This window comes from Chrysemys picta, chromosome 3 (genome assembly GCF_011386835.1).
Source record: "Chrysemys picta bellii isolate R12L10 chromosome 3, ASM1138683v2, whole genome shotgun sequence".
In the NCBI taxonomy this organism is placed as follows: Eukaryota; Metazoa; Chordata; order Testudines; family Emydidae; genus Chrysemys; species Chrysemys picta.
In genome coordinates this window covers 130237258-130264272 of record NC_088793.1, presented here as the reverse complement: position 1 = coordinate 130264272, position 27015 = coordinate 130237258, and the positions used below count along the sequence as shown (strand labels likewise).

The 27015-nt window shown below is 42.1% G+C and overlaps 1 protein-coding gene across 1 annotated transcript in view; it reads right to left on the bottom strand.

Annotated features, from left to right (window-relative positions):
* Window positions 1-930: 930 nt before the first annotated feature.
* TAF5L (TATA-box binding protein associated factor 5 like) overlaps window positions 931-27015 on the bottom strand; it is a 26722-nt gene continuing 637 nt past the window's right edge. Inside the window, exons 2-5 of the mRNA XM_005291230.5 lie at window positions 20721-20865; window positions 14828-14932; window positions 11377-12101; window positions 931-2898 (exon numbers count right to left, since the gene is read on the bottom strand). Of these exons, the coding sequence (XP_005291287.1) occupies window positions 2101-2898; window positions 11377-12101; window positions 14828-14932; window positions 20721-20862 (1770 nt within the window). The 5' untranslated portion in view covers window positions 20863-20865 and the 3' untranslated portion in view covers window positions 931-2100. The remainder of the gene's footprint in view (window positions 2899-11376; window positions 12102-14827; window positions 14933-20720; window positions 20866-27015) is intronic.

Genomic DNA, 27015 nt, shown 5'->3' with positions numbered 1-27015 from the left:
ACCTTTGGTAAATGTAATATCTAAACAATCATTCATTTTCTGATATAGCTGTAAAACGAATCTGAAAAGTTTTCAAAATAAATCGCTGTTTAAAAATGTATAGTGTGTACCTTCTAAAAATGAAACCTACATCTATCTCTGAGTTGTGAAGAATATGTATTAAGGTTATAACAACCAACAAGAATGCACTTTATGTAGAAAAACATGATTAAATTGAGTCTTCCTGACTAGTGATTTTAATCATGATTTAAATCAATTTGATTTTAATCATGATTTAAATCAATTTGATTTTAATCATGATTTAAATCAATTTGATTTTAATCATGATTTAAATCAATTTGATTTTAATCATGATTTAAATCAATTTGATTTTAATCAAATCCACCCTGCCACCAACCTGAGCTGGATTTGAAATGGTGACAAAAGCGAAGGGCTGTATATTCCGTTACCTGTCCCACGAGCCATTCATTCACTCCTCAGATTGTTTTTGGTCTGAGAGGGGAAATCCCACTCATACAGGTCCATAACATTTAGGGGTATATCAGAGACAATCAGCATTTTAATAGTGACAGTATTTTCTCCAAAAACATTTTGGTCATGCCCTTATTTTGCTGCTCAAAAACACGTAAAATAATTATAAACATTTAAGTTTCAGGTCATTTAAACTGAGGGGGATGTGAGATGTGTAAGACAAGACATCTCAGGAGAAAAATTATGGTATCCCACACTTGAGTTCCTTTAGCGGCAGTTCTACTCTATTACTTGCCATCAAGGTTAGTTCTGTTATGGGGCACTAGTATAGCATAACCAACAACAAGCATCAACTCTCCTTGCTGCAAAGTGTATTGAGATGTAACCCAACCAATGACTCTGCCTTCACCTTCCACACAAATCAGCGCAACCCTAAATTCCCCACAAAGAGACTTATGCTTTTTTTTTTTTAAACTAAATGCTTTTAATAGAAAACAAAATACAAAATAACTCTTTCCAGAAAGCAGAAGTATTTAATCTTCTCTCCAAATGACAAATTAGGACTTGCTTTCTCCTCGGATCCTGATTTTAAATGTTGACTATTTGTTTCACAAAGTGATCATATAATTGATATTGCAACATTTTGAGAAAAATCTAACACTGGCAAAGCTGCCTCTGTGTATGCACAATAATTTAGTAATACTATTTTCCATTTCATGTTGTGTCCCCTTCCCATCCTCCAAAGATTGCCAACTTCCATTTGCTGAAATATTTTTGGTGAGGTGCAGATATGACCCTTTCCTATGAGGAGTTCAAGGTTCTGCTGTTAAATTCCATCAGGCTCTCACACTCTTCTCCAGCCAGGGTGAGTTATTAATCACCCACAAATTACCACTCTCGCCTACTCCCTTCACCTCCAAAACACTGTGCAACCAGATTTGGAAAATCCCAAATTCCTGGACCAGGAAGAGTTACAAATATCATAGGCAGTGCCAAGAATTGAACCCAAATGATAATGCAGAGATGGGCTGTTACATCAGATTTCCCTCCCCTTACTAAAAAAGGCGAATTTTTTTACATTATTAGTCCAAAACACTTCAGTAGTGCTATTGTGAGCTGTAGTGATTGGGACCATTACTGTAAATAGCCTTTTTTTTTAATATAAGGGTCTTAAATTCTGGTCCTCTGCAATACCAGAAAAAAAGAAAAGCCAACTGGGCCAGTAGTTACACATATGCGAGCGCACTCATGCCTCCGCTAATAGTAGGTAGGATATGCCCATCAGTCAATGCATAATATTTAAGTGCAAGTCAGCAGCTTGTCCAATTGATAATTTCATTTGTCTGGATTAGGCTTTTGGCTGTCCCAAGCTACTGGACAACAGGCTTTCTCTTCCCCTCTTCCTCTGCCCTACCAGTATCAGACTAGGTTAAAGTTTTCTGCCATTCCCTCTTCCTCTTTCTCTGTTCAACAGTATAGGTCCTTTTATGGGAAAGCCATTTGAAAATATTTGCATCATTCTGAACATGTCTGCTAATGGGAGAGAGGAAGAAAGTGTTTCACAGTCAGTAATTTAATCTCAGCTGGTAATGGACTCTGGCATTCAATACACCCACCCCCCTAGAAAAATTAATGTTCCTGATTTTCTTGTGCAATTCCAGTCACCAGAAGAAGGTTACAGGCCATAAATTGTACGCTCAGTACACTATTCATCTGTCCGGTATATACACCAACCAGTTCATTGGAAGAACCATCTGCAGGGGCATTGCAGTATGTGTTCCGAATGTCCCAAACCCGAATAGAATTGTCCATTGATGCAGAGGCAATCAAACTACTGTCGGGGCTAAAAGTAAGGCTGGTTATATTGTCCGTGTGCCCCCTCAGTTCTTTGTAAAGAGTGCCAGATGCCAAGTCCCACAGCTTTAACCGCTGGTCTTCTCCTGCTGAAGCCAGATACTTACCATTGGGAGAAAATGCAAGTGCTAGCACAGGACCACGGTGACCTGTGAAGAGGCGCACAGAGTTCCCTTGTTGAGTACTCCATAAGCGCACAGTTTTGTCTGTGGATCCTGTAGCCAAGTAGTTGGAATTGGGGTGAAACTTTACACAGTCCACATCTGCTAAGTGGCCCGCGTATATTCGCAGTGGGTATGTCCGATCGAATGACCAGAGTCTTGCTGTGCGGTCGTGGGAACCACTGGCAAAGTACAGGCTCCAAGGACTTATGTCCAAATCCCAGACAGGGTAGGCATGCCCTTGGTACAACACAGTGTTTGTAAAACTTCCAAGGTCCCAGTATCTGATGGACATGTCCTCAGAACAAGATAGGAGTCCCGAACTGTCTGATAGGAACCTCGTGCTATACACCGGTCCACAATGTCCTCTCAGTATCTTAATTTCTGTGCCTACATTGTTGTCATCTTCCTCCTGGACAGTGGAGAAAACAAAAGAGCATATTTATTTGTTCAACAAGAAGCAACAAGTGAAAAGCGGGCTGGAGTGATCTCAGAGGATCCTCTCCCTTGCCACCACCAAAAAAGGGAGAACTAGTGGTAGAGTTATAGATGTCCGTTCTGTGTAACATAGCAATGTCCACTTCTCGAGCATGTTTGCTTCATGCTAGATCTTATGCAGACCTGCTGAAAGAGTTTTGGTTTTATCAAGGTTTTATCTTCACTTTCCATACCCCCATTCCCATCTCTGAAGGAACCTTAAATTCAGGGTTTGTCTACATGGGGACACACAGGAAAGTTAATCCAAATTAATTTATAAAGTGGATTATTTAAACCACACTAAAGACCCTGTGGGGATGCTCTTATTCAGAATCAAAGTGGCCTTAATTTGGTTTATCTTAGTCCACTTCCAAAGTGAATTAAACTAAAATGAATTAAAGAGACAAGGTGCGTGAGGTAATGCCTTTATTGGGGACCAACATAGCTACAACAACACTGCATAAACCAAGTTATGGCCACTTCAATTCAAATAAGAATTCCACACAAGAATTTAATGTGGTTTAGTTATCCACTCTAAAGTCACATCTTTATTTAATTTAGTTTAATTTTCCTGAGTGCCCTGTGTAGACAAGACCTGAGATTATATTAAAATAGACAAGACAGACTATTTTAAGATGTATTCTTTTCCAAATTTCTCCTCCTTTGGCACACTTGCTAAACTCATTTGGTAACTTTCTACTCACTCTCTACTAAGCTCTTGGCAGTAGTGTGGAAACAGATTTTGGCACCTGATGCTTTGGTGTAGTCATTATTGGAAATGAATGTCACTCTGGATAAAAAAAACCCCAGACTCCTAGCAGAAAAATGATGCAGCAGACTAAAAGAAATGAAGGCAATTGAAAGCAATGCTACTATGCATTTCCTCCTCCCCCAGATGTAAATAGAAATATAATAAAGTCACAAATCTTTCCTTCATCAAAGCAGCACCCACGGAAATTTCATGATATGGTTTACAGCAACTGAATCTCTACTATGGGGGTGTGGCACAGAGACTACAGGTTCTAACACGCAAAGCTCCATTTTTAGCCAAGTGTCCTTCTCTGCCCTGGATGTAGCATTGCTTGCTGGAGCCTGTACTGTCTGTAAGCCATATCTCCATATTAAATTAAATTAAATAAAAATGAAATAAATTGAGATATCCTAACTCCTAGAACTGGAAGGGATCTTGAAGGTCATCGAGTCCAGCCCCCTGCCTTCACTACCAGGACCAAGTACTGATTTTGCCCCAGATCCCTAAGTGGCCCCCTCAAGGATTGAACTGACAACCCTGGGTTTAGCAGGCCAATGCTCAAACCACTGAGCTATCCCCCCCCCCATTAAAGGTGAGGGCTTGCAATCTGCAGCATGTTATGTTAATCAGTTGTAGCCCTACGCTTCCTGACAAAGTTGCAAATAAAAGTCCACTGAGGTTCCCTATTTTACAGTGCAGTTTTAGTAATTTGCATAAATCCAGAATTTTAGTTTTATGCCCTCCCAATCAATTATGATTTCTAGACAGTCAACAAGCATGTGTCACTTCTCTTCTGCTCTGAAGCAGTCTCGTATTCCAGTAACCTTCTTCTGTACTCAAAAAAATGCACCCAGATATTCACAGACCACAAATCTTTCACTGGCTGAGGACTGAGTTCCATTCCTTTGTTTCCAGTGTCACACAGGAAATGCTAACCACAAAGAACATTCTACACTCCATTTTGTATTTTAGTTGAGTATTTCACAGAATCATAGAAATTTGTAGTTGAAAGGGACCTCAAGAAGTCCTCAAGTCCAGCCCCCAGCACTGTGGCAGGACCAAGTAAACCTAAACCATCTCTGACAGGTGTTTGTCCAACTTGTTTTCAAATGCTTCCAACTTTCCCCTGGAAGCCTATTCCAAAGCTTAACTTCCCTTATAGTTAGAAAGTTTTTCCTAATATCTAACCTAAATCTCCTTGCTGCAGATTAAGCCTATTACTTCTCGTCCTACCTTCAGCGGACATGGAGATCAATTGATCACCGTTCTCTGTATAACAGTCCTTAACATATTGGAAGACTTATCAGGTCGCCCCTCGGTCTTCGTTTCTCAAGACTAAACATGCTAGGTTTTTTCAACCTTTCCTTGTTTTCTAAACCTTTTATCATTTTTGTTGCTCTTCTCTTGATTCTTTGTAGCAGTTAGAACAGTAACAGAATTAGGTCTGCGCTGTCATCAATTGTGGGGGAATCCATTCTCCTTTAGTAATTTTTCAGAATTACTGCCCCAGACATAAAATGTGATAATACATACTTTTCTTGGATATATGATAGCACTGAGCATTACTGAGAATATCAATCATCCCTTCCAAAGCAGATACTACTGCAGGTTAGAGCAGTGTGAACAATTTGTTTCCTCTACATTTCAATATGCAAAACACTACCCTTTTCCAAGCCAACTACATGCATTAACAATTGTATTTTATTATTTGTAAATACGGTCTGGAAAAGAAAAGAAAAAGAAAATAAGATTTTTTTAAAGAAAGTATTAAAAGAACTTTCCAAATATCATAATCTCTGGTATGATATCTTAAAAAAAAAAAAGAAAAAAAAAATCTACTCCTCACTGGTGAGTAGGAAATTTTCCCAGATAAGTAAAGTACTTACTTTCTACAGAACTGAAGTGTTTTTATTTTTAAAGCCCTTTTGGTTGCAAAGGTTACCTTTTAAATGCGAACCAGTGCAGTGTCATCTTCCTGAGTCTACAGACAGAGAGCTCAATGTGCCCCTCCTGATGCTCAAATCTTTCTCTTACAACAGCTGCTGTGTGACATTAATTTAACCCTGGTAAGTTTCACTGCTGCTGTTTATTCCTCTGTGGGAAGTAGTTAAACTAACAAGAATCACGGTGTCACTACTTGGAAAAGCTATGAGCAGCAGATGTAGGTATTTGAGAAGGACCCAAAAAGCAGGCTGAAGGACAGGTAGAATAGCAGAGACTCTTGGTTTCCAGCAGACATACATGCACACAGAGGGCAACAGCAACCAACACTTGGGGAAGAAAACAATTAAGGCTGTGGTATATTGCCTGAAACTAACAGGAGGTGATTATGTGTGTGTGTAAATATGAGCATGCGTGTGCACACACAAACGCACGCACACACATACACACAGAGACAGTAAAGAACTATTTTCTCCCACAGGGCAATTTTTTATTTTTAGTATTGTCCCTAGAGCCAGTCTGTTTTTATTAATTTTGGGGACATTTATATAAAAATCACTGAAGTTCTTCTTATTTAAAATGACAAAAATGTCATCCTCAAACCCTTCCATCCCAGTCACATGTTGGGAAAAAGAGCCAAACCCAGCCCTATACTCTTCTGCCCAGCAGCAGTTAGGAAATGAGCCAGGCCTCAAGCTCTTTAGTGGGAACAATGCTGGGGCCAGGCAGCATTTCATTCTTCCACCCCCATCCCTGCACTAGCAGATTATCCTAGACACCTACAATATCTCTCTTGTCCTGCAGAGCTCCTAAGGTTTTCAAGCGGGGAGCCCCATTCCTGCATACAACTGCACAGCAGGGGAAGGTGCTTGCTTCGAAGAGCCCCTACCCTCTGCTAGAGAAGAGGCTCTAAAGGACAGTCTTCAGGCTGCTTCCTCCAGTATTCCTCCTGCCTAGTACCCTAACCCCTCTCTTCCACTCATAGGCCCCCTGCCACTCAGTATCTTCAGAGCAGAATTTAAGTAGAGCGGAGTCTGACTGCACATCAGAGTTTAGGAGCAGCCACTCCTACAGCTTGGAACAAAATGCAGCATTTTTTGCTGTTGATTTATGTAGTCCTAGACACTTATACAGCAACCTTGCAAAGAGGACAATTATGAGGCTATTTGCACAGCTGCAAAATCACATATTACATTGGACTGTGAGTATACAGTTAAATGAGAGAATATTAATATAAAGCCTATAGCACATGTGATTATAAAGACAATGGACTTGCCTTACCCCAAAGGGCAGGCTCAAGCACTCAAGTACTCTTCAGAGATGAGACATCACCAGCATGTTGGGGCATTACACTGAATAAGGAACTTGTTTTCAGCCTTGTAAATTAGACCTGCTAAAAGCCTTTTGACCCTAATAATTTTAGGGCGTTGTGCCACCTAGAATTAACTGCACTTCTGTAACACTCATGCTATGGGAATTATTTTAATATCTGAACCTCTCTTTTTGTTCATACACAGAGGTGTATAAAAAACCTGATAGTGTACCACCAGTGCAGTTACAGCAAATAATCTATTGAACATTGGTGAAATCTTACAATTTTACATCATGAGAAACTGAATTTAGTCATTTAGTTTACTGCAAATTAGAAACAAAGTTGAAAGCAAATTACTTCAGGCACTAAGGATATAGGGTTACCATATCTAATAAATAAAAAAAGAGGACCCTCCACGGGCCCTGGCCCCGCCCCTTTCATCACCCTAGCCCCGCCCAACTCCGCCCCTTCCCCGCCCTAACTCCGCCCCTCCTCCCTCCCACTCCCAGCCACAGGGAAAGGGCTGCCCCAGCGCTACCGGCTTCACGGTTTGCCGGGCAGCCCCCAGACCCTGCGCCCCCGGCCGGCGCTTCCCCAGCGCAGCTGGAGCCCGGGAGGGGAAGCGCCCAGCCGGGGGCGCAGGGTCTGGAGGCTGCCCGGCAAACCGTGAAGCCGGTAGCACTCGGGCTTTGGGCAGCCCCTATGCCTCCGGACCCTGCGCCCCCAGCCGGGCACTTCCCCTCCCGGGCTCCGGCGGCGCAGGGTCCGGAGGCACGGGGGCTGCCCGAAGCCGGTAGCGCTCGGGCAGCCCGGCTCTTAAACAGAGCCAAAGAGTCGGGGAGGAGCAGAGCCGCCGCGGCTGGAGGCTCTGCTCCTCTTCGGCTCTGTTTAAGAGCCGGGCTGCCCGAGTGCTACCGGCTTCGGGCAGCCCCCGTGCCTCCGGACCCTACGCCGCCGGAGCCTGGGAGGGGAAGTGCCTGGCCGGCGGCTGGGGTCTGGAGGCAAGGGGGCTGCCTGAAGCCCATAGCGCTCGGGCAGCTCGGCTCTTAAACAGAGCCGAAGAGTCAGGGGAGGAGCAGAGCCGCCATTTTCCCGGACATGTTCGGCTTTTTGGCAATTCACCCCGGAAGGGGGTTTGACTGCCGAAAAGCCGGACATGTCCGGGAAAAAGAGGACGTATGGTAACCCTATAAGGATATGCAATAATCTCCCCAAAACCAAAGTATCTGGAGTAAGTGAGTGGGGGAGGGGAGGGAGACAAACAAGACAATATAGAAACCCTGTATCTCCAAAGTGAGGCATCATCAAAGGCTGTTCTACAGCACCCATCGCTGTAGCATCCAGGTGCTTTTTATCTAAGTTATCCTATGTATTGTATATTTTCCACAGTACTGATCATTTATACATGAATAGCTCTCCCAGATATAGCCTTTCCTTTCACTATCACACATCATAGCAGCTGTGACCAGCCAGAATGCTCTTACTCTGCCTATATAGGTATTTATGGCCTCCACAGGGCCGGCTCTAGGCACCAGCAAAACAAGCCCCTAAAAATGTGCCCCGGCCGCCCTAGCTCACCTCCGCTGCTGCCACTTGCGCGCCGCTGCTCCCCCTCCCTCCCAGGCTCTCAAACCTGGGAGGGAGGGGGAGATCCCGAGCGGCCGCGGCGCGCGAAACAGCTGATTCGCGCGCCGCTGCTCACCCTCCCTCCCAGGTTTGAGAGCCTGGGGATTTGGGGAAGGGGTGGAGCTGAGGCAGGGCTGGGGGTGGGGTAAGAAAAAAAACAGGGGGGGGGGAAGAGGCCAAAATTGTTTCTGCTTGGGGCGGCAAAAATCCTAGAGCCGGCCCTGGGCCTCCATCCCAATTGTATCTGAATGCCTGTTCTCAAGTTTGAACTCCCGGAGGCCTGTGGCAGCATATTCTCATTGGTGGGCTCTCCATTCTATATTTTTTTCTCTTTCTAGCCCAGAATTTGGCAATATTATGACATGTTGCAAGAAGTGTATTCATCCAGGTTTTTCCCTACATTTGGTCCTGCTGCCACGATGGTTGGGGTTTTTTTGGTCAGTGGTGGGGCAGAAATTGCTTGGACATGTGCTAATTTTTGACAAGATATTGTTTTAAATTTGTATGCAGATATTACAATGGACACAAATGTTAAATAATCAGCAAGAGCCACTTGCACCCAGACTTCCAAAGCCATTTCAGAACACACATAAAGGTATGTAAACACTTGCTAGCAAGAAGCAATATATACTCCAAATAACTTGGCAGTGTTTTGCTATTCAGAAGTTAGATATGTAAACAAGGGAATTTATATAGCATAGGGCAGCCTGAAGCCCAGAGGCAATCTGAGGTGACCTGCATATTTGTCACAGCACTGATTCAAAGTGAAAAGTCCTATGGACTCCCAGAACCTTAGGATGAAAGTAGTTCATAGCCTGATCTTGGGACAGCCTAAGCTACCAATTTGTACACCCACCTGAAAGGGTTAACTCAAGTAGTACTGCGTATTGAGCCACATTGCCTGGAAGTCTGCCCCAAGATGACTAACAAAACAATCCCTACTCATAATTAGGGCTTGGAGTTCTCTTTACTATGTCAAAGTAAACAGTCCCTCACTATCTAGATGCTACTGGGTTTTCTTTAAAAAGCAACACAAAATAGCAAAGCAGCAGTGAGAGGATGTTCTCACAGCAAGCTGCTGAGCACAAGAATAAGGGAGGCCTTGCTTGGAAGGATGATTAAGAAAGTCAGAGTCACAAGTCCTGATCTCCTAATCAAATGCAAGGTGCCACGTGGGTGGCTGCAATGGGAGGGCAGAAATGGGGCAATTGGCACTAACTAAAAGAGATGTGGAATAAACTAGATGATGCCATCTAGCAAAGCCTTGGGGTGAAGGCCAGGCATGCAAAGGCATATGCATCATTATCCTCTCAAACATTACAAAGATACACTGGCAAGTCTCTTACATTTCTACAGTGCAGTTTCCTTAGTATAGACAGTTCAGCATAATTTCTCTATACTAAACATTTACCCACTGATCAGTTAAATCACAGGTTCTCAACCTTAATGGAGCCTCCCTTGAGACAGTTTGAAGAAATGGGCCTGGCTCCCACTTCCATGACTCCTCACACCAGGCCCAGCCCCCTTCTGCTCTCTTCTTTTTCTGTCCATTTTCTATCTCCTACCCTCTTCTGTCTGCTCCTTTTTCCCCTTCTTGTCTTGTTTTCCCTGTTATTTTTGCTTTGTATTGTCTTATTCACTGTTCTTGTTTCACTCCTGGTATCCCTGCAGCCTCACTCTCTCACTCACAGGACGGCTACGTGCTTCTGGGGTTGGGCCTCCACTAGCGGTTCAATGGTGCCAGGTTGCATATGTTCTAGTGCAGGGGTGGGCAAACTATGGCCCATAGGCCAGATCCGGCCCGCGGGATTGCCACCCCCAGGGCGCCACGGGCCCCACACTGCTCCCGGAAGCGGCCAGAACCACGTCCCTGCGGCCCCTGGGGGAGGAGGGGAAGAGGGCTCCGTGCACTGCCCTCGCCTGTAGGCACTGCCCCCCGCAGCTCCCGTTGGCCGGGAACAGGGAACCATGGCCAATGGGAGCTTCGGGGGAAGTACCCGCAGGCAAGGGCAGCATGCGGAGCCTTCTGCCCACCCCCCGCAGGGATGTGGTGCCGGAGCGGCACGGGGTCAGGGCAGGCAGGGAGCCTGCCCTGGTGCGCGCCGCTGCCACCCCGGAGCTGCTCCAGGTAAGCAGCGCTGGGCTGGAGCCCTCACCCGAACCCCTCCTGCACCCCAACCCCCTGCCCTGAGCCCCCAAACCCCTGCCCTGAGCCTCCTCCCACACTCCGCACCCCTCCTTGCACCCCTGCCCTGAGCCCCCTCCCGCACTCCGCACCCCCACCCCCGAGTCCCCTTGTACACCCCGCACCCTTTCTCCGCCCCAACCCCTTGCCTTGAGCCCCTTCCTGCACACTGCACCCATTGTCCTAGCCCTACATTCATGGCCCTGCATGCAATTTCCCCTCCCAGATGTGGCCCTCGCGCCAAAAAGTTTGCTCACCCCTGTTTTAGTAGCTGAGCCAAGTACAGAGGGAGCAGGAAAAAAGCAGCTAGGACTGGCAGGCTGCTGCCTGAGCTTGTCCACATAAAATCCTCCCACAGCTGTCTGCATTAAGGGCTGCTGCAGGAGAAGAGAGGGATGGCAGTAGCTCATAAGACTTTCATATTGGGGTGGAGCAGATTCAAGGTCATTCAGCTTTTCAATGCCCTTACAGTTCCTCTCCCGTTCCATGAAGCCCTATCCCCACATCCAAGTTAGAAAACATTTATTTTAGCCTTTCTTATATAAATAGTCTACACACATTCCAAAACGTATAGGGTGAAAAATAAGGATATTCAGACCTCCTCATCCACGATGTCACAAGCCAGGCGGATTCTGGACACGTCTACAAGATGGGGCTCAGATTTTAACTTCCTGGATCGCAAGCTCCACAGCTTTACACAAGAATTATCAAACCCAGCAGCAAGCAGCTTGCTATCCGGCGAGATCTCTGCTGTGTTCAGCAACTGCTCTGTGTTATAGAAGGCATAGAAACATATGGTGGTTAGTGAAGGAGGCCCGTCCTTGACTCGTTTAATGCTGTCCTGCAATAAATCCAGCGCTGCCTCATTCTGCAGTATGGAAGCAGGCATGTCTGTCGTTTCCAGGCCATTGCTCTCGTTGCGTGAGGAGCTGCCACTGGCATATAGCTGGTAGTCTGTCCTCTTGGCAGGCTGCACATCCAGGTGAATGTGCAAGGTGAGAACCTTGCAAAGAGCATTGTTGTTGTCACTTTGGAGGTAGCGGAGAAGGTAGTTGTAGCTGTCTTCTTGAAGGCGGATAACATACTTGTTGTCCAGAAATGCCCGGAGCTTGAAGTTGGACAGGATGTCTTGAATAGTCAGGGTAGTCTGCAACTGCTCAATGATATCCTTCTGGCTGGCATTCTGCATGAACATCCCATGGAAGCGACTGTAGAAACTGTCCACTGTGCTCTTTAGGCCATTTTGGACCATGTTAAGATGGAGGTAGACGAAAAGGGGATACAGAAGAGGCATCACTTCATGGCTGTGCTGGGAATCTGAATCTAAATCAAAACACAATAACAAGCATTATGGTTTCTCTCAATCTATTTTCTGCTAGAAACATAAATCAAGACAATTTATTCAAGCTGCCTTCAATGGCGTTAGAGAACAAATGTCTAGCCTTCTGTTGGTGTTTCTAAATAAATACTTGGTGTCCCTAAAGGGGGAATAGAGAATCTATTGCATCTTTGATCTAAAATACATTTTCAGCTCAGCAAGAGGGAGACTGTCAACATAAAATTCAGTTTGAAATAGCTTACTTCTGTTACTAACAGCATTTTTCATTAAGATCCATTTATTAAAATACACACCATAAACAACATGACAGCTGGAATTTCTTTTATGAATTTAGAAGAAAATTTTCCTATTTTAAATGCTCTATGTACTGAAATAATTGCATTTTAAAATTAGGATATGTTAAAAAATATATTTGTACACCATACCTCCATAATGTTTAACACAGAATTATTTACCTACTTTATTTGGGCCTGTACTGAGTGGTTTTCCCAGCTCCAGTACAACTTGCGTTTGGTGCTTTTAAATGCATGGAATTGATTCGCAAATGAAGGAAGAGGAACGAACATACTCTCAGTTTATTTTGAAAACATATTGCAACACACTGTGCTTCACAGTTTTATTTCTGTCCCTGCTCTTCTCTCTTTAGCCAAAACAAATCCCAACAGTAATTTCCAGAACACAGTGTAATGTACACCTGATTGGGATACACTGTACCTTGAAGAGACTGTAGCTGTGTAACAACTCCACCCCTTTTTAAGCCAGCTTCTTGGGGCTGTTTTCCTCCCCGGTTCAAGTGACTGCAGGGAGCTGTAGCATGCCGAGCAGTGCCACACAAGCAGTGGCAGCATACAGGGCCACAACAGCGATTTACCAGCAGCTCAAGCCTCAACATTTGTGTATGATACATTCAGATGAATGAAACAAAATATATTTTAAAAGCCTTAAAGGTGGGTCTTTTTCATCCCTTTTTATTTCTTTATTCCCATTTCTCTCTGCCTCTTGCCTTCCCAGACATCATTTTCTCTTTTTCCTTTCAAATCAATGAGAAAAGACAATGGAAAAGAACCTAAGTATTCTTCCAACACTTTTTCCTTTCCATCCTGCCATTTTGCCTCTCTCTGTCTCCTTTTGTAAGCCTCTCCCCCCTCTGCATTCTTTCTCCCTTCTCTCCCAGGTCATGGACAACCAATTAGTGCTTTGCACACTCTGAACGCCCAAGCTGCCAGATGGTGCTCTGTTCCATTCCCATGCCTCAGAAGTGCTGAGAGGAGCAGGACCTCACTGGAGAAGAGGCTACAAGTTGGCAGGAATGGGGGTGGGAGAGAATGGGACCTGCAGGAGCCCTACAGGAATGCACTGCGGAGAAATGTGCAACAACAGCTTTTCAGTGCCAGTGGAGACAGAGACGGCAGGCAGCAAGCCCTTGGTGAGCTTCATTTGGCTGTCTGGCTGCAGGTTACACATCATAGATGCAGATATGAAAGTAGGTTAAAGTTCAAGTCAGAAGGGGATCAAGCAGGTAAGATCAAAACCAAAACAGAAGGGGATAGAAAAGGGGAAAGCAGCTGCCAGTTGGAGCCATGAAGGCTATCTTAAAGGGCACCTGTGAGCCTCAAGCAAGAGGATGCTACGAAAACTGCACCCCACATCTAATGCATGAAGTTTACCTGCAATCTTGAAAAGAATGTCCACACTTTTCAATACTATCTCCACCCTCAAATTATAAAAGCATGCAGTAGTTTGATACCATTGCATTACTGATGGTCACGATAAGTCTACAGACCAGCTATATTATATACTGTGATGGGAATCTTCCCAACTAACCCGCCTCAACTCCAGCAGGAATATTAATCCTAACTTAAATATAACTGTAATCAATAGAGCTCTCCCCACAGCCGTGAAGGGTGGCAGTCACACACAACACTTTGATCGGCCACTTCTGTACTCCTTTCCCTGGAAGCCCCTCCCACTTTTTACTGCCACCTACCCTCCAAGGGACTTTTTGTTTCTAGAAAGATCAAGTTTTCTTTCTATTTTGGGGGCACACAGAGACAACACTGTTGGTTTCTTCCCCACATCCTCTAGTCCCAAAAACTTTGGAGCAATGCTCAGGTAAATTTAAAGGAACACAGTTCCCCTTAAGATCTAGACAATCAAAAAATGAGTTAAAAATAGCTTCAGGCATTCAGATACCACAGTGTCTGAAAAGCTAACAAGAACAGAAATAGAAAACCACTACATCTACCTCTAAAATGATCTGCCAATTTTAGTGTTTTACAATCACACCTTCCTTTTTTCATTTCTTAAAAAAATAATACGTCTTTCCCACTCTCCTGTTGCTGCATGGAAGATCCACGCAAACATGAAGGGTAAACTGACCGGCTGAGAAGGGAAACAGCAAAACTGACTATGCACAAAGTGCAGTCAAATGCACAGAGTAAACATACTGAAAGAGATAAATATTTCTCTCTCTAACCTTTCAGTTGCAGTAATCTTAAATGTTAATTTGTTTTACCTGTTTTTAAAGGTAAGTGGTGGAGTCCCTTTACTCACTGAAGCTACAGGACTTCAGATTTAGGTCTCTTGGACATAGAGTCACCCATTCAAAAAAGAATTTTAAAGACTTTGAGCTAGCACTGTACACTAAATTAAAATTAAAAAGGTATACTGCCTGTCCAGAATCTGCTATCCTCCTCCCACAGCTGCTTACCTGTGAGAAAACTGCGTAATCGTCCAAACTGCACTTCATATTGCTGTGGCTCTGCCAGGCAGGGAGCTGCAGACACTACGTTGGCACAACCAGATTCAGATTGGACTGGGAGAATAAAAAAAGAATTAGAATCCAAGGGTATTTGTATCTGAAAGTGTCAAAATTCAGAACATAAAATTGAACAAAATGCAACCAAAGAGACAACATTTCAGGATGAATGTGGGCCATGTTCTGCAAAGCATTAGATACTGTCTCATAGGGCATCTGACAAATTATTAATCCAAAGTTACATAAATTAGGGAAAATGGAAAAGGACAAAGGTTGTACACATTAAGTACTGTACTGAAAGCTTGACAAGAAACAATAGTTACCCACTGTTTAACTTTCAAATAAAGCACAAAGTTCTCTGTCTAAACATTGTTACAGATCCCTTTAGATTGCCACTAGATAATTCAGCACAGTCCCACAACCCTGTGTGTGCTAAAATAAATCATTCTTATTGAAGCAAACTTGTGTTTCTCTCTCAAATGAATCTATCACATGAAGTGAGGAATTCCCAGAGAATCTGAATTCTACAATTGGGATATTAAATCAGATTATCAGATTTCTTGAGTATAGGGTTTATCTGCATTACAGCAGTGTCTAGAAATCCCACTAAAGAATCAGTGCCCACAAATTCATACTTTTACTTCTTCAAACACCTAGTTTTTATCAAAATGTATCCTTATGCTCTCATGTTGCTGTGGACCGCATGTTATAGCAAAGCTGTATCCACCAACTGATCTGGGCAGTATCTTTTGACCAGCCTACATGATACAAAATACTGAGTAATTTGCAGGAGGGAAGAAAAAAACCTTGTAGTGGTGCTTGTGACTACCTTTCCAATGGAGTTTTGTTTTGACAAATACATGCCATGGCCATAAAAATAGGTATTACATTGTTTTTCAGAAAGATCAATATTAACTCTGGTAAAGATAGCTTTGAAGTATTCAAAAAAGGGATCCCCATCAGAGGAAGGAAAACCAAAATCTTCCACCTCCTAAACCTATACACAACTCTCTGTGACACTCTAAGCAGACTACATCTGTACACTATTAAATTTTGAATGTCAAAATGTAAATTTTAAAATTTGTAATAATGTCTTGATTCTTTTGCTCTTCCTTCTCACCTGTTTTTTCTTTTTACTATACTTTTTCTCTCTTCTTATGAATTTTATCATTCCCTCTTTCCTTCACTCCCCTTCTTTTATCCATGTTTATACTTGCCTACATTCTCTCCTTCTTCCCATCTGTTTTCAATCCAACCCCACAATTTCTTCCTCAAGTCTCTTTATTCCTAATCCTAATCCTGGTCCCCCTCTTGCTCTCTAGCGTTCATAAGACTCAGTTATTACAGGCCTGGAAGCCTATAAACAAAGTTGCCAGTTTCCACATGCTGAAGAGAGAAAGGCCAGTCTCCAACTTACCCCTGTTGCGTCGCACTGGAAAGAAATGAAGATAGCGTTGAGCCAAGATTCACATATACCCTAGCATTACCCTTACCCCTGCTTTATAATGAGTAGGCATATCTTACATCAGCTTAGGGAAATGCAGTGGTCATGTTTACAGGTTCCCAGGGCTGAGCTCAATTCAACTGCAGGAGCATAAAGATAGCTGCAAAACTGCAGCCCCCACTGTGAACAAACTCAGTGCTAGTGAAGTTACATGGATAACAATATCCCACCCCTCCCAAATCCCCTATTTCCTAAATACATAAATCTAAACCCTGTTGGAAGATTGTTTTTCCATAACCCAGCTACTTTGGAAATTCAGAACTGGTAGGAATTCCATGCAGAAGCAAACAGTAAGGTGCTGAAGGCATGCTGTGTTGCATAAAATCTTAGAGGTGATGTAAAAAGGAAAAAAACCTATATATTTATTGAATGACTTCAAATACTTTTTTCTACTTCTAAAAGACAAAGTTTTTAGGCTCACTTAATGCCTACAGTTCAGCTTCTCTGTTAGTGCTTGGACTTATGGCTCAACAAAGTCAACATTCTCTATTAGAACTATAATATACAAACTTTGCTCACGTTAACCTAAAAAAGCATTGCACAGCAGTTTACAAAGTCAGCTGCATCAGTCATCTGAACAGCCCAAACAGTAGCAGACCCAATCACAAGAGCTTGCCTTTTATGCGACTCACCCATGTACGCAAATATGGCTATTCCGTAATAAAATCTCTATACAGGGTTAAAGAAAAGATTTAGCGTCAGCTCTTTAGGATGTTTCCGTTTCCCCAGCACTACCTTTGGCAATAGGTCCTGATTTTGACATTCCCATAGGTAATGGGAGTGATCTGCCTCTCTGCCCATACCACACAGGTGCACTCTACTGAGTACCACTAAATCTCCCCTTAGCCCTGTGTAACTGACTTACTTTTCAAAACCAAGATCACCTTACGTGTAAGACAGAAGGGTGTTACCTTTGAGTAATTAACTCGGGAAAAGGCTAAATCGGGCAGTTATGCTCATTGCCATCATTCAAACAGTAACCAGATACTACATATGAGCCAATTATAAGCAGTTAGAATTCTAGTTCTTCCCCTTCTGACATTTTACACAGGAATCAAAACTCAATCACTCCCTAAAAACTCCTCTGGAGCAGGGAGAGCTGTTTTCAAGTGTATTTTCCTTCTGAAAGAAAGAGAGATTTGGGGCGTATATACATTTCTTTCAGTTCTACCATGGACAGTTTCCCTCCCACCCTCTCCATTGGCCATGAGAGCATCGATTGATAAAATCTGTTTCCTGATTTCAATTCCTGTAAATGGAGCCAGTTATGTGACCTGCTAATAGATTGAAAGGAACTATCCTAGCTGAAATGATGATCTCCCTTGTAGTGTTCTATTTTGGCTAACAAAAGTGTTCTCTTCAGCTGATACACACAGGATGGCTACTCTCACACTTTTATTGGTCTATTAGGAAGTTATCAATTTACCTCACCCACAGGTATATGTGTGTATTAGAAAAACCTGCTGCAGGTTCACTTGCGCTACTGGTGCATTATGCTTCTGGTCCCATAAAGGGCAGAAGATGAGCTGGGAGGAAGTTCTGCTCCCCAGTTTGTATGCTGCAGTGAAGCATACAACAGACAAATAGCTAGAGAGATATAGTGACTATATCAAACATTTGGGATGGGCTGAGGTAAAGCAATTCTGAAGGAAGAAGGAAAAAGTAAGTGCCAGTATAGGAAAGAAAAGGAAAAGCATATAAATCAAATAAAGAATATGAAATATATCTAGAAAGAACAGAAACCATAGTACAGGAGACAGGCAAGAATAGGAAGTAAATGACCCAGAGAATTAAATGAAAGGATTGTTGTTTAGAAAACAATATGGCGAAAACAATCAGGGAAACAGCTGAACAGGAAAAGCATGATTGGGTTTTGTTAGGGAGTCAGCAGGGGATTTTTAGGAAAAGTGATGAAAATAGTTATTCCAAGAGTATTTCAACACAGGCTTTTTTATTGTAGTCAGGTATTAGTCTAGTTATCAGTCTTCAAGACCAAGGCAACCTCCATAGTCAGGATATGTTGCAGGAAGACCATCCAACATCCATAGTCTTGATCAGCCCAGTTTCCATCTTTATATTTGTTTTAAGTCACGAAAAAAGAACTTTCCAGAGGTTCACTCTCATCTGGAGAACTATAACTTATGCACATTGTGCTCCCACTGAACATGTCTGAAATGAACTAATAGTGACCACCTCAACAAATGACCACTGACTGCCCTGAGTTTGGGATCTAATGAAAACTGATGACTGCGTTCTGGATCACCAGCAACAAAATCCTTGAACTGGCAGGAGGATACACACTAATGAATATAAATTTATTTACAGTGTTTGGTGGCCAGTTAAAAATATACAGGTATTCATACTCTCTTATCTAAATTAGATTTCTATTTGTATGCAAAATAGTAAGATTTGCATACACCAACATAATCCCACCAGCATCTACTGTCATACTTTATGCCACTGAGATTATGGCTCCCGAGTCCTAATCCCATTATTACACTGCCTCCTTCTTCCCCACTGCAGCCTTCAGCAAAATCACTTTATCTTTTTACTTTAGTTGCATCCCATTTAAAATGAGAATAATACTTCACTGGTTTGTTGTGAAGATTAAATAGAATCATAGAAATGGAGGACTGAAAGAGACCTTGAGATGTCATCAAATCCCGCCCCCTGTACTGAGGCAGGATCAAGTAAACCTAGAACATCCCTGACAGATGTTTGTCCAACTTGTTCTTAAAAATCTCCAAATATGGGGATTCCACAGCCTCCCTTGGAAGCCTATTCCAGATCTTAACTATCCTTATAGTTATAAAGTTTTTCCTAACATCTAACCCAAATCTCCATTGCTGCAGATTAAGCTCATTACTTCTTGTCCTATCTTCAGCAGCCATGGAGAACAATTAATCACTAACCTCTTTTAACAATCCTTAACATAACTGAAGACTTATCAACCCTCGGTCTTCTTTTCTCAAGACTAAATATGACCAGGTTTTTTAACCTTTCCTCATAGGTCAGGTTTTCAAAATCTTTTATCATTTTTGTTGCTCTCTTCTGGACTTTCTCTAGTTTCTTCACATCTTTCCTAAAATGTGGCGCCCAGAACTGGACACAGTACACCAGCTGAAGCCTTACCAGTGCTGAGCAGAGCGGGACAATTACCACCCTGTATCTTACATACAACACTCCTGTTAATATACCCAGAATCATATTAGCCCTTTTTGCAACTGCATCACATTGTTGACTCATATTCAATTTGTGATCCACTATAACCCTGCTATAGCTATTGTCTGAAAATGGTTTGAAGATGAAAAGCCATACAGAAGCACCAATTATCATTTCTCTTAGGTCTATAAAGAGTTGAACCTGCCATTTACCCATAGCATGTTACACTCTGCTTCAGTATTGTGGTGGGTCTATTCTAGAAATGGAAAAGATCTATTTTATCATCTTCTAGTCCATCTCCCTGCCAATGCAGGATTGTACAGTAACTGGTATTTTGTCCAGGCAAGCTGTACGTGTTACAAGAAACAGAGAGTGTACCACTCCCCTTGGGAGGCTGCCACAGGCTGAGATCTCACCGACAGAAAACTTCTCCTCCTCCCACCGTACATTCAGCCTGTATTTTCTTTTACCTTTAAACATGAGTTTCATCCCTCATTATAACCCCCACCCCACCCTTTGGTGTTTATATTCTTGCAATATTTGTGGACCGTTGTGTCCCTCCCCTTCAGGTTCTACAGCGAAGAGTGCCATAGATATGGTTTGAAAAAACAAACAAACATGTTCCTTGGGCGGAGGAGGAGATGTGGAGCAGACAGTGTAGCAGAGATCCAGGAGCTCTTAGAAGGGAAAGGGAGAGAGAATGCACGTAAACACGTTCCATTCCAGCCATTACAGGGTTCTTTTGAGGGATGTGGAAGGGTCTTTCAAAACTACATGACAACTACTAGCCAGAGAAAGAAACAGTTCCTGGTATTTTTATTTCATATGATTCTGTGCTTCTGCAACACAAAGTTGTACTGGCTTTTCCTATTCATACCCAATTTCACCCTTAGGTTTTTTCACCATCAGTACTCACCAGGTTTCTCCTTCCCACAGAGCATAAATGGGTGTTTCAGAATATTTGCCCAGATTAATTAGCTTACTTTTTCTCTATCATTAATCTTATTATTCTTCTGACCACGTTTCTGGTCTAGGCCCCTTTATATTTTATTTTCCCCACTACTGTTTGTAATTCCTCCCAGTTTAGTATTTGAAAAATTCCCTCTGAAAATTAAAGTTACTATATAGAAACTAGGTATTTTCCACTCCTCCTCCCATAAGTATGCATGAAAAATTTACCTGTGATATTAGCTGCCATCTCTTCAGCAGTCTGACACAGCCTCAGCCCTTGTTTTAGGGGACCTTCCGAGTCCACATACTGACGGCGCTTGAGGTAGCAGGACACTGCCATCTGAATCTGTTCTGTGCGTACGCGTTTCATGACCTCAAAAAAAAAAAAAAAAAAAAGATGGTGCATAAAAAATGGTTTACAGGTGGGTTATGTATCTTTTTCCATAAACATAGTATCTGCATTAAACCTGACTGAAAACAAATGGCTCAAAACTTCCATTATACTAGCAACCACAAAGGCAGATTCTTTAGACACTGAAGTATGAGAGATACCCTTAAGTGCTCATCTCCCAATACCTCAGCATAACTAGACACTGAAAGAGTAAGAGAAAACGGTAGTGGTTAGCCAAAAGATTTTATTTAGCTAAAAGAACATCCATTATAAGGTAGCAAAAGTAACTTGTAAAGTTTGTTTTTTAAATTGGGTTGTGCCTTTCCCTCACCCCCTTTTTCATTGTGATGTATAAGGAGGGCCTGAAAGGCATGTTTCTCCTACTTGCTTTTTCACATTACAAATTCAGGTCCTGTTTAGCCTTAAAAGACTCTGATGACTGTAAAACCAGTGAAATTACATCATCACACGAATGAAAGTTGATCAGCAAAGAAGGGAACAGATTTTTAATCATACAACTCAACTTTTTTTAAAGGAAGTTTAAGAGGCAAGAGCTAACATTAAACAACTTCTGGGACTACCAGGAGGTCCTCCAGCAAAACCCGGGAAGACCACAGTTAACATTCCTATTACACCTCTACCCCTATATAATGCGACCCGATATAACATGAATTTGGATATAACACGGTAAAGCAGTGCTCCGGGGGGGCAGGACTGTGCACTCCGGTGGATCAAAGCAAGTTCAATATAACTCGGTTTCACCTATAACACGGTAAGATTTTTTGACTCCCGAGGACAGCGTTATATCGAGGTAGAGGTGTACTTCAAAGGTAAGAAGCAGAACTTCCTGCACCCTTCTCTCCCTTGCCTTCCCCCCATCCAGCCACCTCTTTCCCACACATCTTTTTGGGAAATCCTTATACAAAAAGGAGCAATACAAGTTAATTAGAAATTATTTGCAATAACGTCAATGAATTTTGCAAACATTTTCTAAAAGTGTCATAGCTCCATAAAATAATGAGTCTGATGCTACTTGCATCAGCCTATAGTTTGTGAAAAATGGAACACTGGTCAGATGTTACTTGAATCCCCCTTTCCCACTAATGACACAGTCAAAAAGCCATAGATTCTATTCAGACATTTAGGGATGTTTAAGAGTTTTAAGTGAAATAAACACCAAACATGGACATATGGTTTATTAAATATGGATTAGTGCTAATTTTCTTCTACTGGAAGCACGAGCTAAAGAACTTCAACATTAAGTCTGCTTCCTACCTCTCTACCCTATGTCCCCATTCCCACTACAAAAAGACCTGCATTTATTTACCATAAATACTAATGTTTTCTGGTTTGAGCAACTATGTTTTATGAGGTACATCAGCTCTCAGACAGACAACATTAGTTTTAAGGATGTCCCTTCCCAAAACAGAACAAGAGGATTTTAACATCTTTTTAAAAAGCATGACAGTTGCTTATCTTTTGTTAATACTCACACACATTTTACAATAGCAGTTAAAACAATTAGCTCTTCTTGAAGTACCAAGTGGGTGTGGATATGAAATTTTAGCAATAGTGGAATTTTAAGAGACATGTGCTATTACAAAGCCATATTTGCTCTGGGGACAAGTTTAAAAAGTTTTCCATCTGTTCACCTAAATGAGTCAATTGTGGGGGGCCACAAACAAGTGCGTTTTTCAATTTAAAAAAATGAAGAAATTGTATGATTCAACCACAGCTTTCTCCACTCACAAGAGCTAATAAAATCATATAAATCAATGTAAGTTCTGCTGATATCTTTAATATTTCTCTGCAGAAGGGAGAGGTATAATAGGATTCTATTCAAGTCAACAAAAAAGTGAATGCAGAGAACTCCAAATCCTAACTCCCACCCAGAGAAGCTTAAATCAGATTCAGAATCTGTTTTGTTGCAGTCCCATATTTTATCCAATACTGCAGCTAGTATAACTGATGTATAAGTGCCTCATCCAAGCTCACACTAGGGCCTTATTGATACATACTCTGTGCACAAATTTAACTAAATCAGTTTAGAAACAGATTTAATTAAATCTGTGAAACCCCCTCTTGTAAAGGCTCTTATTTCAGATTATTGAGTACCTTAAACTGAGTTATTTTACATTTTTTTAAACTAAATCACAATACCACTCTTAATCCAAAATATGTGCATCTACAAAAGGGCATTGCACTGATTTAACTACATATGTTTCTAAACTGATTTAGTTAAATCATTGTACAAACTGTGTGTATACCAGCCCCACACCAATGGTTCAATATAAAATAGAACCCATAACCATCAGAGTCTTGTTTTTTTGCTTTAAATCGCAGCCTTATTTTTCATTACCAAAACTAACATGAAGCTGCATCAAGGAGAGGTGCTCACGCATTAGGACACAGCTCCCTTATACAGGTGACTCACAATAAGCCTGTAATGAGTGAGGAGAATCACCCATTACATTGAGGCATAGAGGTGTCCAACTCCAGCAGATCCTATCAAATGGTAATGCCATAAGGGCTGCAGGGGAACAGAGGTCAGTCTTCACCAGCAATTGCTGAATCAAGCAGGTGACTAATGTAGAAGAGGGTAAGTTTGAGGCAAGGGAGAAAGACAAGAGTTTAAATAGGGCTCTCAAATCCTCATCTACAGGGATTGGGTATTTTAGGGATGTTAGACCAATTAGATTAGGACTTGCGATTCAGATCAGTTACTGGAAACTCGTTCAGGCTTGGACTTTTCAGAGCTTTGGGGGTAACAGGAAACCCTAGCTTTTTACATTTGTAGAACCCTGCGTGGATACAAAATTTGTATCCACATCTGATCTGCAAAAATGGTCCATGAATAGCCGAGAATATCTCTGAATTTGCAGGGCTCTATACGTTTGCAGGAAAACACTTACTCCCCTTCACTCTCTCCTTTGCCCGCGACAGGACTGGGATTGACATTAGGAATGACATCTCCTAAGAAGATTTTTTTTTTTTCTGTAGATAAAGGATGGTTTAAAGTTACCAAATAGGTAACACAGGCAACTGAGAACTGAACTTAAAGAATCTAATTAACTACTTATGCTGCTTAGCAATTCCACTTTTGTTTAATTCTTGTCACCCAACAGGAACTGCTTAGATGGTTTACTACTGAGCAAATCCCCTAAAACATTGCAAATACATGACATTACTGCTACAAGTGCTATGGCGGTCCAATAAGGCCTCTCTCCTGGAAAGCTATTTTTGCTCCAGCTATCTGCGGCTCAGCTCTTCCATTCGCTATCGGACCTGACTCCTCAGTACGAAAGGGAGTGTTATAATGGAAGCAGGGAAATTATCTGCGGTAAAAGACACAGGAAGAAAAGCCCCAAAGCCCCCAAAACAATATTCCTAAAGATACTGTGATTTTGATGGCCATTGCAGAGTATATTAAAATAAGCATAAGAAATCAGCCCTTCAGAATGCTGTCAGCAGGGTTCAAATTAGGCCAGATCACACCAGGTCAGAGGCCTAGATTCCGCCCCCCCTCCCGCCCCCCCGCATCTGCCATCTTGTTCTCCAAAATCTCAACTTTCACTTAGTCTTTTGGTCTCCTGATTGTGGAGAAAGCTTTTAAAATGTGAAATGCCTAAGTCTGCACAAAGTGAGTCTGAAAATCACTCAGAGGTCTGAGCTACCTGATTCTTCTTAATGGGGCATCAATGTAAGTGCCCAGGGATAATAGGTCAATATTGTTAACTCATCTACTGCTTATCAAAATAAGAAAGAAAGGAGAGGACAGATCATGTTATGAAGTGCTGCACAGTCTACACAGAATTAAATCATCTTGCTTTGGTGTCATGAGGGGGTGGCAGGTGGAAAAAAAACACTATTTTTTTTTTTGAGAAGCCAGAAGCCCAGAGGACACCTCAGCCCCAAAGGGGGGTGCCAATCCCATAGAACCCAAGCCAAGCTCCCCTTCCCCAGAGCAACAGGAACCTACTATGATTTGGTGGTTAGTGTGGGGCCAAGGGCATCTTCCCTGACTATAGTGGTTGTTGCTTCTCCTTCTGGAAGCTGCCTGCAGACTCAGGCAGACCCTAATGCAGTTATGCTCTGTCCATGTTTTCAAGCTTTTCTTTGCATACTAAAGGGCTAGTAACAACTTTTCAGAAGCCAGCTTAGATTTTGAAGTCATCACATGACTGCAGAAGCTAGGGCCTTTGCCTTTGTTGAGAACTGTGTATCCAAGCCTCCATATGAAGAGTCAAACCTGACCAGCTCAGCTGAGCACCTGTGATCATATTTTGAACATCTGCAGATTCTATGGTGAGTGGTATGTCAGGCATTGAATTGTTGGCAGAGCATCACTGCCTTTTATCCCCAAATTGAGCCCTTGCTTTCAGGTCAATGGTCTGTTACTGAGAGGCACCAAAATTGGAGTCCATGTGCAGTATAGCAAAACTTCATTTCTGTATGGGGCCTTTCATATAAACTATAATCCCAGAACAGTTTATAGAAGTAAATGGACTCAGCTAAAAAAAATAATTATTTCCAATATTTCTGCCTGTGTCACTGACAACTGAGAACTGAACTTAAATAATCTAATTAACTACTTTATGCTGCTTAGCAATTCCACTTTTGTTTACTCTTGTTCTCTCTCAGCTTCTCAGTACTTCAATGTTTGGGTCACAAATAATGCAGGGAAATGTTTAATTGCTTAAAAGCTACTGCTTCCACTTGAATTAAAAAAAAATATATTATTTCATGGCACTACTTCTACTAGTCTTAGGGTTCTGTAAAAACTTGTTTTTACAAATTCTAAATTTTTGCTCAAATTTTACTTAAGTGCCCCCATTTATAGTAAGAGAAATAGAGGTCCAGGTTAGTGAGACAAGATACATTGTAAGCTGAAATGGAGATTTAACGAGATGCAGCAAAATAGGAGAAGCATTCCAGATGGTAGAAACAATAAGTAGGGGTAGTCAGCAGGCAGACTGTGGGCCAAATCCGGATCATCAGATGCTTTTGAACAGACCATGAAATCATTTTATTTACTTATTGTTATTATTGAGGTGTCAAATGTTTCTGTGGAGTCTGGACCTTGACCAAGAAATTTGGACCTTGACAAAAAATAATTTAACTACCTGCAGTAGATTATACCCTTACCCAACAGTGGAGTTTGGGTTCAGAAATAGAGGAGACAGTTGTTTAACAGTGGTTTTAGTGGAGTTGTGTCCATTCGCACTAGACCTGCATTTTGGGCACAATCCATAGAATAAGCCTGAACAAACCCCATGAAGGATGTTTCAAGAATGAGATTCAATGGCAAGCTTTGTGTGCCTTATTTCCTGTGTTCCACACGAGCATGATCTATTTTATTTCCACCCACAACAGATCACCCTCTCCTTTCAAATTCTAATACATCCTTGCCTTCCTTAAAGTGAGGTCAAATCTTACTTCAAAATTAGGGTTTGTAAAAACAAAGTTAGAGCAACAGATCCATTTCCATGAATTTCCCCCTTCCCAACTGAAACAGTATTTTTAAATAATAATTTTCCTTTACAATGTTTGTAACCCAAACAAAACACCACTGAGCAAGCACATGAAGATCAGAAAGTGAAAATCAATTTTTCATTGCATAAGCATTAAAAGAATGTTAATAAATCCTGAATTTTTAACACTTTCAGGATTTATTTGTAACACACAAGAAAAGCTTGGTTTTTACACTGCAGTTATATTTTGGAAGGCAACTCTGTAAGAGTGGGAATTTGTGGTTGCCTATGTTTCACTGAGCCCAAATCAAATGTGCTCAGTATAAAGTCATTCATAACTCCCAGCGCTACAACCTGGGAACGAAGCTGGGTGTTTTCCTGCTTGTGCATCATCAACAGCATGAGATTCTGTAGACCAACTTTTGCCTGCAGTGCCCCCTGGGCAACCTGATTAGCCTTTAGTAGGGCTGCACAGGTGTCACTGAGGGCAGAACTGGGCCTGCAGGGCCTTTAGTGCTGGCTCTGATGAAATTAACGGGAAAGCCCCAGCTTGATCTTCAGATCCCAGACTCTGGTTGTAGGGGTGGTGGTTACAAAAGTTATGCTTTTGCTACATGTAAGCTGAGCTCTTGTAACCTAGAATCACTGAGACACAATAATC